Source organism: Rhinatrema bivittatum, chromosome 8 (assembly GCF_901001135.1).
Source record: "Rhinatrema bivittatum chromosome 8, aRhiBiv1.1, whole genome shotgun sequence".
Classification (NCBI taxonomy): domain Eukaryota; kingdom Metazoa; phylum Chordata; class Amphibia; order Gymnophiona; family Rhinatrematidae; genus Rhinatrema; species Rhinatrema bivittatum.
Window position 1 is genome coordinate 206,627,297 of NC_042622.1, and position 15,155 is coordinate 206,642,451.

The 15,155-nt window shown below is 43.2% G+C and overlaps 1 protein-coding gene across 2 annotated transcripts in view; it reads right to left on the reverse strand.

Annotated features, from left to right (window-relative positions):
- The window catches only part of UNC45B (unc-45 myosin chaperone B), a 108,773-nt gene that overhangs the window by 87,465 nt on the left and 6,153 nt on the right, over positions 1–15,155 (reverse strand). For both annotated transcript variants that reach the window (XM_029612781.1, XM_029612782.1), the window contains exons 3-4: positions 12,374–12,410; positions 5,854–6,029 (exon numbers count right to left, since the gene is read on the reverse strand). In XM_029612781.1, coding sequence (XP_029468641.1) covers positions 5,854–6,029; positions 12,374–12,410 — 213 coding nt within the window. The remainder of the gene's footprint in view (positions 1–5,853; positions 6,030–12,373; positions 12,411–15,155) is intronic.

Consider the following 15,155-nt stretch of genomic DNA (forward strand, 5'->3'; position numbering starts at 1 on the left):
TAGAAGAAAAAACTCACAATAAAATCTTTAAAAAATGTTTAAAAGCAGAAAGCCTGCAAGGGAGTCAGTTGGACCACTGGATGATCAAGGAGTTAAAGGGGCACTTTGAGATGATAAGGCTATCGTGGAAAGATTAAACAATTTCTTTGCTTCGGTGTTTACTGAAGAGGATGTTGGGGAGATACACGTTCCGGAGAAGGTTTTCATGGGTGATGATTCTGATCAACTGAACAAAACCACGGTGAACCTGGAAGATGTGGTAGGCCTGATTGACAAACTGAAGAATAGTAAATCATCTGGACAGGATGGTATATACCCCAGGATTCTGAAGGAACTAAAAAATGAAATTTCAGACCTATTAGTAAAAATTTGTAACTTATCATTAAAATCATCCAATGTACCTGAAGATTGGAAGATGAGATGACCAATGTAACCTTATATTTAAAAAGGGATCCAGAGGTGATCCAGGAAACTATAGACTGGTGAGCCTTACTTCAATGCTGGGAAAAATTGTGGATACTATTATAAAGAATAAAATCACAGAACATTTAGATAGACATGGTTTGATGGGACACAGCCAGCATGGATTTAACCGAGGGAAGTCTTGCCTCACAAATCTATATTTCTTTTGAAGGGGTGAATAAACATGTGGACAAAGGTGAACCGGTAGATGTGGTGTATTTGGATTTTCAGAAAGCGTTTGACAAAGTCCCACATGAGAGGCTTCTAAGAAAACTAAAAACTCATGGAATAGGTGGCGATATCCTTTTGTGGATTGTAAATTGGTTAAAAGAGAGGAAACAGAAAGTATGATTTAATGGTCAATTTTTACAGTGGAAAAAGGTAAACAGTGGAGTGCCTCAGGGTTCTGTACTTGGACCAGTGCTTTTTAATATATTTATAAATGTTCTGGAAAGGGGTACAACGAGTGAGATGATTAAATTTGCAGATGATACAATAATTATGCAGAGTAGTTAAATCTCAAGTGAATTACGATGAATTGGAGGAGGAACTTGTGAGACTGGAAGATTGGGCTTCCAAATGGCAGATGAAATTTAACGTGGACAAGTGCAAGTTATTGCATATAGAGGAAAATAACCCTTGCTGTAGTTACATAATGTTAAGTTCTATCTTAGGAGTTGCCACCCAGGAAAGATATCTAGACGTCATAGTGGATAATACATTGAAATTGTCGGTCCAGTGTGCTGCGGCAGTCAAAAAAGCAAACAGAATTTTAAGAATTATTAAGAAGGGAATGGAAAATAAAACAAAGGATGTCATAATGCCTCTGTATCCGCTCCATGGTGAGACCACACCTTGAATACTGTGTGCAGTTCTGGTCACCGCTTCTCAAAAAGGATATAACTGCACTGGAGAAAGTGCAGAGAAAGGTGACCAAAATGATAAGGGGCATAGAATGGCTTCCCTATGAGGAAAGGCTAAAGAAGTTAGGGCTGTTCAGTTGGAGAAGAGACGACTGAGGGGGGGGGCGGGGATATGATAGAAGTCTACAAAATCATGAGAGGACTTGAACAAGTTAATGTAAATCGGTTATTTACTCTCTCAGATAATAGAAGGACCAGGGGGCACTTCATGAAGTTAGCAAGTAGCTCATTTAAAGCAAATCAAAGAAAATTATTTTTCACTCAGCACATAGTTAAGTTGTGGAATTCACTGCCAGAGGATGTGGTTACAGCAGTTAATGTTACTGGGTTTAAAAAATGTTTGGGTAAGTTCCTAGAATATAAATCCATAAACTGCTATGATGGTAATTAATAAGCAATAGTAGCTTGTGATCTATCTAATGTTTGGGATCTTGCCAGGTACTTGTGACGTGGATTGGCCACTGTTGGAAACAGGATCCTGGGCTTGATGGACCCCTGGTCTGACCCAGTATGGCATTTTCTTATGTTCTTATGTTTGTATTCTACAGCAGGTCCCGATGTCCCTAGGACTGCCTTTCTCCTCATGCTTGCACTTAAATATGTTGATTTTATTGTAACACGTTCTGGATGCCTTTGGTGGTAAAGTGTGTAAACCGAAGTACCTAATGGTGCATTCCCAGGCCTGCTCTGAGGATTTTACACCATATTTATTTATTTCTAATTAATATAAAGGTTACGATTCACTGCAGAGAGATGCATAGAAGGAAGCCCCAGTCTGCATACTGCCCCTGAGAAAGCAGCAGCACGGTGCATCCCAGGGCTGACTAGTGAGGGGAATCTGAATTACAGAAAAGCAAGGGCCTGGAGCCAAAGGGACAAGGTCACCATAGTTAAAGGGTATTGATGGCATTTTATCCTGAAAACCTGTGCCTCCTATTGTTGCTACTATTTTTTTTAAATGAAGATTTACATGATTATTAGTTTTCTGTTTTATTAACTGTTTACTTATTTATTTATGATTTCATTATCTATGTTTTTTTTTTTTATTCTACATCACTTTGGTTACGAGTAGTAAAACTATTCCTTAAATCAATAAATATATGCATATTACTGCACAAATGTACAAGTTATGTGTGTGTGAAGGAAACTTTGCATTACTGCTTTCCATGCTGTACCTGTTCTGTGGTGGTGGTGGTGCTGTGGTGTGCGTATATGTGAAACTTGCATTGCTGCTGCCTGTGCTGTACCTGTTCTGTGAGAGGGCAGTGTATATAAGGTAAGCGTGCACTGCTGCTGCCTGTGCTGTACCTGTTCTGTGGAAGGGCAGTGTGTGTAATGGAAGCTTGCACTGCTTCTGCCTGTGCTGTACCTGTTCTGTAGCAAGGCAGAATGCTGGGTTGTAAACAATGCAGAAACAGGCCGATACAGTAAAATTCGCGGGAGAGCAGGCGAGGTGAGGTGAGCGCCCGAGGTGAGTGCCCGTTCTCCCAATGCGCGCCCAGGCCACTCTCCTGGATGCGCGATTGAGTATGCAAATTAGGGCCCACGGTAAAAGGAGGCGCTAGGGGACACTAGCGCGTCCCTAGCGCCTCCTTTTTGACAGGAGCGGCAGCTGTAAGCAGGTTTGACAGCCAACGTTCAATTTTACCGGCGTCGGTTCTCAAACCCGCTGACAGCCACAGGTTTGGAAAATGTACGCCGGCATAATTGAGCATCCGTCTTCCGACCCGCGGGCCGCCGGCAGATTTAAAAAAATTTTTTTTAATTTTTTTTTTTTTACATTTTGGGGCCTCCGACTTAATATCGCTATGATATTAAGTCGGAGGGTGCACAGAAAGGCAGTTTTTTCTGCTTTTCTGTACATTTTCCCGGTGCCGCCAGAAATTAACGCCAGCCTTTGGGCAGGCGTTAATTTCTGAAAGTAAAATGTGCGGCTTGGCTGCACATTTTATTTTCTGTATCGCGCGGGAATAACTAATAGGGCCATCAACATGCATTTGCATGTGGCGGGCGCTATTAGTTTTGGGGGGGTTGGATGCGCATTTTCGATGCGCTATTACCCCTTACTGTATAAGGCGTAAAAATAGTGCATCAAAAACGTACGGCCAAACGCAGGCTAACAGTGCGCTCCACCGGCGCGCACTGTACTGTATTGGCCTGTAAGTCGGAGGCCCCAAAATTTTTAAAAAAAATCAAAAAAATTTTTTTAAAAATGTTTAAATCAGCCAGCGGCCCGCGGGTCGGAAGACGGACGCTCAATTATGCCAGTGTCCATTTTCCGAACCCGTGGCTGTCAGCGGGTTTGAGAACCGATGCCAGTAAAATTGAACGTTGGCTGTCAAACCCGCTGACAGCCGCTGCTCCTGTCAAAAAGGAGGCGCTAGGAACGCGCTACTGTCCCTAGCGCCTCCTTTTTCCACGGGCCCTCATTTGCATACTCGATCGCGCGCCCAGGAGAGTGGCCTGGGTGTGCGTTGGGAGAGCGGGCGCTCGCCTCGGAGCGCCCGCTCTCCCGCGAATTTTACTGTATCGGCCCGTGTATAAGGAGTAAAAATAGCGTGTCGAAAACGCCGGAGCGCACTGTACTGTATCGGCCTGAAAGTGAGGGAACTTTCCAGTGCTAGTACTGATTTTCCTGCTTCTATTCTCTGCCTCCAAGAAGTAGTACAATCTGTGTCTGATGGACAAATTATAATAGAGAGGTAGATATACAGTAAGTCAGTGAGCAGATGATTTATCTGGGTGAAACTGTGAATGTAACTTTATCCGGATTTTCAGAGGGACATAGCCTGGTAAATCTGCTGGTGAATACACACAGATAAAGTTGCACGCATATTTTTATCTGGATAACTGTAGGATGGGTATTTTTCCCAACCAGATTTCCACTTGTAACTTTAGTCGGACGGTGCTCACCATCTGCACGCACCGACTGAAGTTTAGCCCTGCCCTGGGAATGCCCCCTAACACCACTTCTTATGGGGGGTAATTTTCAAAAGGATGTAAGTGCATAAACCCCCGTTTATTTGTGTAAATCCGTGGGGTTGTGCGGGGAAAGGTATGTGTGTAACTCGGTTACACTTGTCCTCCTCCCCACACTCACGCTAGGTGTTCCAGGGGACACAGTTTAAGCGAGGAAAGCATTTACTGCTCGGGAGCAGGTGTCACTTCTTTCATGTGCACACGTGTCTACGCACGTGCCAGAACGATCTTTGAAAACTAGGGCCTGGGTTGTTTAACTTACCGTAATCAATAATGATGTAGAAAGGGAGCAACGACAGATTTGCAGATGACACAAATATATTCAAAGTAGCTCAAACGCAAACAGTGAGGAACTGTAGAAGGACCTTGTGAGAACCGGGCAGCTACACGGCAGATGACATTTTATCTGATTTATTTTATTACTATTTTAAATAATCCAAACTTTAGGTATACAATGCTGGGTTTCAAATTAGGAATCATCACCCAAGAAAAGAATCTGGGAGTCACTGTAAACAGTGCATTGAAATCCTCAGCTTAGGGTGCCACAGCGGTTTAAGAAAGCAAAGAGAATGTTAGGAATTATTAGGAAAGGAATGGAGAATAAAACAGAGAATTTCATAATGACTTTGTATAGATCTATGGTTTAAAAGACAGAGCAGAGCTAGAAAAGGAAGCGAGAAGGGTTCCCAAAATGATAAAGGGGATGGAACGGCTCCCTTATGGAGAAAGGCTAAAGAGGTTAGGGCTCTTCAGCTTGCAGAGGAGACGATAGAGGGGATGTGATGATACAGTCATGAGTGGGGTGAAACAGGTAAATAAGGAATCAATAATTTACCCTTTTCAGTTAGTCCTAAAGCTAGGGGACACTCCATGAAACCATCAGGTAGCAGATTTAAAACAAACTGGAGACAGTATTTTTTTCACTCAGCGCACAATCAAGCTGTGGAATTTGTGGCTGGAGGTTGTGGTCAAGGCATCTAGCATAGCAGGGTTTGGGAGAATCCATAAATAATTATTAGGCAGGTGGTCTTGGGGAAACTCGCCACTTATCCCTGAGAGTCAGTAACAAGGAATTGGATCTATTTTCTGGGATCTGCCTGGTATTTCCCAATGAACCAGATTGGCCACTGGATGTTGGGCTCAGTGGACCTTTGGTCTGACCCAGCATGGCACTTCTTATGTTCTTAAGTACCCGTAAACATTAGTCATATGCCAGCTCTTTATGTGGATTAATTTTGTGCACACAGTGAGTTGTGTACGCAACATGTATCCAATCAGCAGGAGGAAATATTGAAATCTTGGCTTTTGCCCAGCTAACTCTAAACGTTAGCCAGAGAAAGCCTTTGAATGGCAACCACACAGTGCCTAGGGCCTCGGGTCCTGGCCATTAGCAACTAAACAGAATAAATCTGAGATGCCTGGATCACTGCCAGGAATTATGCCAGAGTAAAGAAGCCAATACGGCTGCAAAGGCTGCAGCAGTTCCTACCTTCTCCTGAATGTTAATTCCCAGTCGCCGCAACGTTTCCTGGAAGGTTCGGTTTCTGGGCTCAATGGTAGCGCATCTCTGCACGTCCTTGAAAGCTTGGTCCAGCTTTCCCAGCTTCTCCAGTGCTTGGCAGCGCCGATAAAGTGCCTTCACATCCGAAGCATCGACGTCTAGCGCTGAAAGAAAGCAGCACGTCTTCAAAACGTATTCTCCAAACCCTCTCTGACCTTTTCCATCTTCCTGCCAGTGTCCGCGGCTTTCTCCGATGGCTGCTGACACACATTAAGCTGCTGATAGCTGAGCTAGTTATGAGGAGAGGGAAAGCTGCTTACATGGTCAGGTGGACAAAGAAAGGATCTATCTGAACCAAGCGACACCGAAGGAAACAGGGGACACATCGAAGCTACTCATTCCTTTGTTATCAATTGCTTCGTCAAAAGAATCAGATACAAATGTCTGATGGATATTATCAATCTCCAAGAAGTTAGAAAAATCATGATTAATGTTAGCCGGAAGAGCTCATAGCTAGTCTATTACTGCTGGGCTAGGTCATTCTCTGAATAACTTGGAAAATGTTGCTAGGTTGATTCTCCACTAATTCCAATTGCCCTAATTATTACCCTTATAAACTCTCATATGCTGAGCACATCGTTTTCGATTCTCAGAAGAACAGGTTCTCCCCCGCCTCTGCTCCAGCTGCCAACCTTGCTGTTTAAGCAAGCGGAGTCCCTCCTGACACCAGGAGGTGGAGTGCCCCTGGGTGAGCTGGATAGGCCACTCAGGAGCCACCTTATCAAAAGCCCCGATTACCACAGTATTCCATTGATCAATTAACTGGTCTATGGGCTAGATGCTCCACATGAGGTAGCTGTAAATCATGAATAATGCTTTCAACTGTCAGATTGTTACACCTTCTCTAACCGAGGTCCATATTCAAAAGCATTTAGCCAGCTGACTGAGAATTTAGCCTGCTGACGAATATTTGGGCACATACAGTATCTGGCTAGTAAGTTAGGGGGCTAAAATTTAGCCAGACAAGTTAGTCGCGTTCCGGGAGCGTAACTGGGAGGAGTTGAGTTAGCCGGCCAAATTAACTACCTAACTCTGATATTCAGAATTAGAACATAAGAACATGAGAAAATAAGGCTTGCCATACTGGGTCAGACCAAGGGTCCATCAAGACCAGTATCCTGTTTCCAACAGTAGCCAAGCCAGGTCACAAGTATCTGGCAGGATCCCAAGGGTAATTAGTTCCAAGCTGCTTATCCCAAGAATAAGAAGTGGATTTCTGCAACTCTACCTTAATAATTGTTATTGAGCTTTTCCTCCAGGAACTTGTTCACATCTTTTTTTAAACCCAGCAATGCTACTAGCTTTCACCATATCCTCTGGCAATGAATTCCAGAGCTTAATTATGCATTGAATAAAAAAATAATTTCTCTTATTAGTTTTACATATATTATCTAGTAACTTCATTGTGAATCCCCTGGTCTTTGTACTTTTCAAAAGAGTAAACAATTGATTAATGTTTATTTGTTCCATTCCACTCATTATTTTATAGACCTCTATCATATCTCCCCTCAACCATCTCTTCTCCAAGTTGAAGAGTCCTAACCTCTTTAGCCTTTCTTCATAGGGGAATTGTTCCATCCCCTTTATCATCTTAATCACTCTCTTCTCTGTACCTTTTCTAATTCTGTTATATCTTTCTTGAAATGTGGTGACCAGAACTGAACCCAGTACTCAAAGTTCCATAGAGCGATACAGAGACATTATGATACTCTCTGTTTTAATTTTCCATTCCTTTCCTAATAACCCCTAGCATTCTATATGCTTTCTTGGCTGCTGCTGCACACTGAGCAGAAGATTTCAACGTATTTTCAACTATGACACTTAGATCCTTTTCCTGATTAGTGACTCCAAATGTGGAACCTTGCATTTTGTAGCTATAATTTGGGTTACTCTTCCCTAAGAGCATCACTTTGCACTTTTCTACATTAAATCTCATTTTCCATTTGTATGCCCAGTCTTCCAGTTTTGCAATGTCCTTTCGCAATTTTTCACAATCCTATTGTGATTAGACAACTTTGAATAATTTTGTGTCATCAGCAAATTTGATCACCTAACTTGTTGTTCCCATTTCCAGGTCATTTATAAATATATTAAAATGCAGTGGTCCCGGAACAGATCCCTGGGGCACTCCACTATTCATGTTTTTCCATTGGGAAAATTTACCATTTAGTCCTACTCTCTGTTTTCTATCTTTTAACCAGTTGGCAATCCACAATAGCACACTGCTACCTATCCCATGACTTTCTAATTTCCTCTCATGAGGGACTTTGTCGAATTCTTTCTGGAAATCCAGATACTGTATCAACTGGCTCACCTTTATCTACATTTTTATTTACGCCCTTAAAAAATATGTAGCAAATTTGTGAGGCAAGACTTCCCTTGGCTAAATCCATGTTGGCTTTGCCCCCTCCCCCGACGTCATAGCAATCGGAGCCGGACTGTTGAAAGGCGACAAGCCAGCAGGCACTGCGTGCCGTCCGTCGCATGCCGAAGAGGCACGACAAAGGGGCACTCCCCTTTGTGCACCCCTTCATGCAACCCTTAGTGTTAACCATTCCCTTGTTTTTATCTCCCTTGTTAACAATTTCTATGTTTATTATTGTTCAATGTATTGACAAAGGAAAAGCTTGATTTCCTGCATTTTTTGTTGGAATATAAACCAATGTGATATGTAAAATCGAACACCGGTATATAAAAATAAATAAATTAAATTAAATTAAACTATGCTTATCTATATGTTCAGCAATTTTGTTCTTAATATAGTTTCTACCATTTTGCCTGGCACAGACGTCAGACTCACTGGTCTGTAATTTTCTGGATCACACCTTGATCCCTTTTTAAAAATTGATGTTACATTTGCAACCCTCCAATTTTCAGGTACCATAGATGATGTTATTGATAGTTTACAAATTTCCAATAGCAGGTCCTCAATTTAATTTTTCAGTTCTTTCAGACGCTTGGATGAATACCATCTGGTTCAGGTGATTTGCTACTCTTTAGTTTGTCAATTTGTCCTAGTACATCTTCAAGATTCACTGAAATTTGTTTCAGTTCCTCCCACTCATCACCTTTGAATATCAATCCTGGCATGGATATTGCCTTACATCTTCCTCAGTGAATACTGAAGCAAATAATTCATTTAGTCTCTCTGTTATGGCTTTGTCATCCCTAAGTGTTCTTTTTACCCCTTGATCATCTAATGGTCCAACTGACTCCCTCACAGGCTTTTTATCTCAAATGTACCTGAAAAAGGTTTTATTATGAGATTTTGCTTCCACGGCAAGTTTCTTTTCAAATTCTTTCTTTGCCTTCCTTATCAATGCTTTGCATCTGATTTGCTAGTGCTTATGCCATTTCCTGTTTTCTTCATTCACCTTTCAACCATGCTGGTAGTCGTTTAGCCTTCTTTCCACCTTTTCTAATGCATGGAATACATCTGTTCTGGGCTTCCAAGATGGTATTTTTAAACAACATCCATGCCTGAGCTAAACTCTTAACCTTTGTAGGTGTTCCTTTAAGTTTTTTCCTAACCATTTTCCTCATTGTATCATAGTCACCTTTTTGAAAGTTAAATGGTGTCATAGTAGATTTCTTTTCTGCACTCCCTCCAGTAATTTAGTCAAATTTGATAATGTTCTGATCACTATTGCCGGATGACTTAGTCAGCTGTCTGGTCAAGCAAAATAGCCGTCCTATGTTAGCTGGCTAACTTTAAGATAGCCAGCTATATTCAATAGTGCAGCTGTGCTATTGAAAATACCTCCAAAGCTAGCCGGATAAGTTTATTCGGCTAACTTTGCTATCCGGACTGTGTCTGAATATGGATCTCACCATATTCTAAAATGGGTAAAAGGCCAACTATGGTAAATCTAACCAGATAATGGCCTGTCCAGGATAACGGATCTCTAAATCAACTTGATGTGCTCTTGATTTAAACACAACCAGGATAATTTTAAAAGGAAAGTGCGGGAACCTATAAACGCAAGCATCGGCGCGAAGCGGAGATACATTGCAATTTTAAATCGTGCGCGCAAGTATGCCCATATCATTTAAAATACCGCCCTCGCGCATAACCTTAAGAGGCTGCTTGAGTAGATGTCCCGTGCGTATTTCCACTAGGGCTTTAGCGGCTTTTACGTGCGTATGAGGATGGATTTTAAAACATCTTCGGGTGAGGGAAAAACCAGAATCCACCAGTTTGCCCAGTTCATATCGAGGTCTTCAAGACCCCTCTGGTTCTCTATCCTGCAAGGCCCCCCCGAACCCTCTCGCTGTGCTGAAAGCCCTGAAACCTGAAATCTCCAGACTTACCGCTCATCAGACCAGCAGTAAAGTTACGCGGATATCAAGCCGACGTGCGCCATGGTCAGCCTTTTTAAAATACGAACTTACATGCATAAGTCTTGGACCAGCCCCGGGATGCCCGTGCCCCGCACCTTTTCCACTCCCTCAATATAGACGTGTGCACGGGTAAGCATGCACAAACTTCGCTGCTTCTTAAAATCCGAGTTGCTTGCGTGTGGCCCGCGTACGCACGTATATGGGCGTTTTTGCGCGAGCAACGCTTTTAAAATCTGTCTGCAAGTTGGGATTATGCCCTAGATTGTGTGTAGCAGAATGTACAGATTGTGAAAACCCAACATTTGACAAGCAGCTTAAAAAATCCTCCTCGGCCCCAGAAGGTGGCCCTTCAGCATGAATACTGAAGTCCCCAACTAATACCAAGATGGTAGCTCTTAGGCCAAGGTCAGATATAAATTCAGAGAGTTTATATCACGAAGAGAAGCAGAAGAGAAGGAAGGAGACCTCTAAAATACAGCCAAGTGAAATGAAGTTGTACCGTACACATTGAGTCCTAGAAATCCTGCACCATGCAATTGCCTAAGCTTGCCAAGCTCTACATCAGTAGGTGCTTGATAAATAAAAGCAACTTCATCCCCCACGTTTAGATAGCTGAGGCATACCGAAAAACAAATACCCAGGTGGACGACACTAAGTTCAACTTTCCATGCTACCCTTTCTTACCAAGGCCTCAGTAAGGCATGAATATGCAGTTTCAATTTGTTAGTTAGGCAGAGCTGACATTCACCAATACTACAGCGAATGAGGAAGCCGTAGGAAGGTCCTTACTTTTTTCCTTAGCAGTATCGGCAGGGGGATGGGAAACAATAGTGTGGAAGGGGGAAGGTTTTCAAACGGCGCAGCCTCAGAGCAGAGTCTGGGGGAACAGTGACCCGTTCATTTTCGAAGGTCAACTACACGCGCACTTTACCTTTCCACGAGTACGAGGGACCCTCAGACCTTTTCACCTGCTTTTTATTTTTTTGCGGGCTGATTTTTACTGGGGGAAAAAAGTGTGCACAGATTGGATTACCCAACCTATACATGTTGCTTTCCAACCCTGCCCTATTCACGCTTCCCCTCCATCCAGCTAGAAGTCTGTGTGCGGTGGAAACCCCGTGCGTACTTTCAACCAGATTGAGCGAGGGTCATTTTCAGACAGACGGTCTTCCCCAGGAAAAACTGTCCTCCCTGGTAACACAAGCAGAGGACGGAAGAGACTGGACGGGGTTTCCTGTTACGCAGAGTGGGCACCTGCCTGGGGGTGCCTTGTGTCCAAAGGGGGGCCATGAACCCTTAAAGTGGGTGGTTCTGAGATGAGTGAGGGTCACCTAGGGGAAGGAGGAGGCGGCGCATCTTGGTAAGAGAACCATCCCCTTACCGGGCTCCCACAACTCCAGAGGGAGACCTCTCCACTCCTGCGCCTAGGGACATGCCAGAGATAATTCTGGGCGGCTGGGCCTGCTGGAGGAAGGAGATTTTTGCAAATAAGGCAAAGTCGAGGTTGCTCAGTTGCCTGCCCTGGGGTTAAAATATGTTTCATTTGAAACTTGTGGAACAACTCTTTATTTGAAATCTACATTTCACTTAACGTAAGTTCGCTTTAAAACTTTGCGTGAGGAAAGACGGCAAGAAACGTGCATTGATTTGCTTCCATAATTTTGAAACAGTGTCTGCTTTGTCCAAGGTTTAAATTTCATGCAAGGGAAAAACGGTGCAGCACCCCTCCTCTTCCTCCGTTAAAAAAAAAAAAAGAAGAACAAAGAAAACAAACAAGCACAAATTATAAGTATGAAAATGTTCTCATGGCTTAAATCCAGCCTTTAGTTTCCATTCAGCCTAACCAATAGAAAAATAGTTAAAAGAAAGCCCACAACCCATAGCCCGGAAAGACTGCGGGTAAAAGTATCTGCAGATTGCAGCAATGTGGGAGTTTAAAAATTGCCCCCATAGTGTCCAGCTTTTCCTGTTCTCTTCTCAGATAACCTCCATGTCTGTGTTAGCATGAGATATCTTCTTGCATTATATGAGATTCTGTAATTAAAGGAAAAGTTAGTGGTTCCATTTACAAGAGATCCAAACATATGAAAAAAGGAGTCTCACGTACCTCTGGAAGCATCGGTTACTGCTTGTATATAATTTTCCTGTAAAATGAAGAAAGAGACGCATTACATACCAGGCCTGTGGTACCAGTACAATCTTAGCCTTACATGCATGGACAGAAGTGGAAATTACTAGGCCCAGAAACATCTCAGATTACTGACTGAGAACCTAGGGCATCATCCTTAACAGCTGCTGAGAGCTCTTCACATCTGCAGACCCCAGAGGATGCAGGAACTCTGAGCCTGCAGTGGGGTCCAGGTGGCTTTGGGCCGGACACTTATTTAGACATTCACGTTCTATCGAGGGCTTCTCTGCTGAAAGACTGGGGAAATGCTGGGTGTGATGGTGCAAGTTAGATTCTAGGGAAGGGCTTACCCGGCGATTTAATGGTGAGCAGCCGCAGATTTGTTTGTAAATTATCTGCCCAGAGGAGGGCTATGATGGATCCTCATCCGAGTCTGGCATTTGGGCCACGGTTTTGGCACGACGTCCATTTGTACGCTCCATCCTCATGTTGTGCCCCAATTTTCAAAACACCGAAGCCCGAGAGCAGAACCGGAAGTCTGCGCGGACTTTCATGGTGAAACGCGCTGCGCTCACTTTCACCGGGCTTTCTCAGTGGACAAAATTTTGCAGGAAACGTTTGCACAAAGATTGGAAAATGCCCTTCTACGGGTGGAACTTTCCTCCCCAACCTAAATACCTCTGTCCCCTATTCCAGAAACTTCTCTTCTCAGGGTGGTTAAAAGTGTGCAGATTGCTCCACACGGGGAGAGGATGATGTCAGATGATTAACACGGGTAAAACGCTATGAAAATTGCCCTCTTACAAACAATGGGGGTCATTTTCAAAAGGATTTCTATATATAAATGTAACTACTATTGTAGCAATTTTCAAAAGCCCACTTACACAGGTAAAGTGCATTTACATGGGTAAAGCCCATTTTTAAACATGTAAGTGCTTTTGAAAATCAGGCCCCGTGTATTAAAAAAAACAAACAACAGTTACTTTTGCTTTTATATCTTTTTGTAGATCTGGGCTTCTGATGCACCTGCAGGCATGCAGTTCCCACAGTTACAACATCATCGTTCCATATTTGGTTCTACATTCCTGCAGCAACATCACCATATCTCTGTATTTATTTACTTAAAAACATTTATATTCCACTTAGAATGGGTTCCACTGCTAGGCGGATTACAATAATTAAAACAAGTAAAACAAAATACAATGTAAAACAATAAAACAGAGTAATCAAACAACACAAATTTACATTACAAAAAGGCTGTTTAAAGAGCAGGGACTTCGGCTGTTTGCGAAAAATCTTTATGTCATCAAGCACTCGTAGAGAGTCCGGTAATGAATTCAGTAAGAGCAGGGCCAATGACAACAAAAAGGCTCTACACTGAGTATTCTTCAGACATGCTTTCTTTAACAGAGGGGATATCTAAAAAAAAAAAAAAGACTTCCCCTGAGGACCTAAGGCAGGGGTTGGTTGATAAAGTTTCAAAAGAGATGAGAGATAATCCAGGCCATCCTGTTTTATGATTTAAATAAAATCACTGAAAGTAATTTGAATTCAAAGCCTTTTTAAGACAGGAGTGGTGTGGCCCCAAGGGCTGCAGAGGATTGCAAGAATGGAGGAATCTGGAAGCCCGATACATAAAGAGCTGCAGTGGTCTAATACAGGGAGTACAAAGGCTTGCACTATGACTCAAAAATCCGACTGATCCAAAATCAGTTTCAAGTGGCACATAACACATATATGGTGATGGATTATTGCACTGACATGGGCAGCTTAGTTCCCTCTACTGCAGTACTACTAGAAACTATTACAATTATCCCCTTAAAAGCAAGAACGTTTAAAATAAAGGAAGAACTGCATTTGATAAAGAAATATTTGCAAAAGTGATGATTGCAACATATTCATTTTTAGTAAAATTCGTAATAAAAGCACGGTGGTCCTAAGTTGAATGCATGGGTCATTGCCTGGTGGTCCTAAGTTGATTGGCAGATTTGAGGCAAGGAGAGAATTTTATTTTCTCTATTGTACAGCAGACCTGGCTATAGATGCAATGTTTCTTTTTTTTTTTTTTGCCTTCCCCTGAATTACATGGTAAAGAGATCCAGACAGCTCGGGTTTTGTGGATTTCCAGGAGCAATCCTGGGCCTTTGGCACTCCTCCCAGGTCTCAGTTTCTCTGACTGCTCTCCTGGCTCCTTAGCACATTTTTCAGTTCATAATCCGCTGCACAGTAAAGGGTAGATTTTAAAAGAACGCGCGCACACATGGACTCGTGATTATACAACATGCGCACACTGGGTCGGCGTGCACAAGGGGGGGGAGGGGAGGAATTTTGCAATTACATGCAGTGACGCAGCGGGGCCTTCCCCAGTTCCAATTAAGGAGTGGACTGGAAGGGAACTTCCCAACCCCTTAGCCTGACCTCCTTTCCCCTTCCTCTATCCTGCCCTCCCCCCATCCCTGTCCTAACCCCCCCCCCCCCCATAGCTTTAACCTACCTTTTGCGCCTGCTTTGAGCAGGCGCAAGTTGCACGCGCCGGCACCCTGCTGGCACGCAATCCCCTGGCACAGCGGCAAAGAGCCGCAGTGCCGGGCAACTCTAGCCCCGCCCTGCCCCACCCCCCAGACTGCCTCTTTCAGCAACCCCGGGACCTTACACACATGAGGGTGTTTTAAATTCCGGCCCTAAATGGTAGATTTCAAGAGGCCTGATTTTATAGCATGCGCGCGCAGGTGCACGCATGTTATAAAATCGGGGGTCGGCA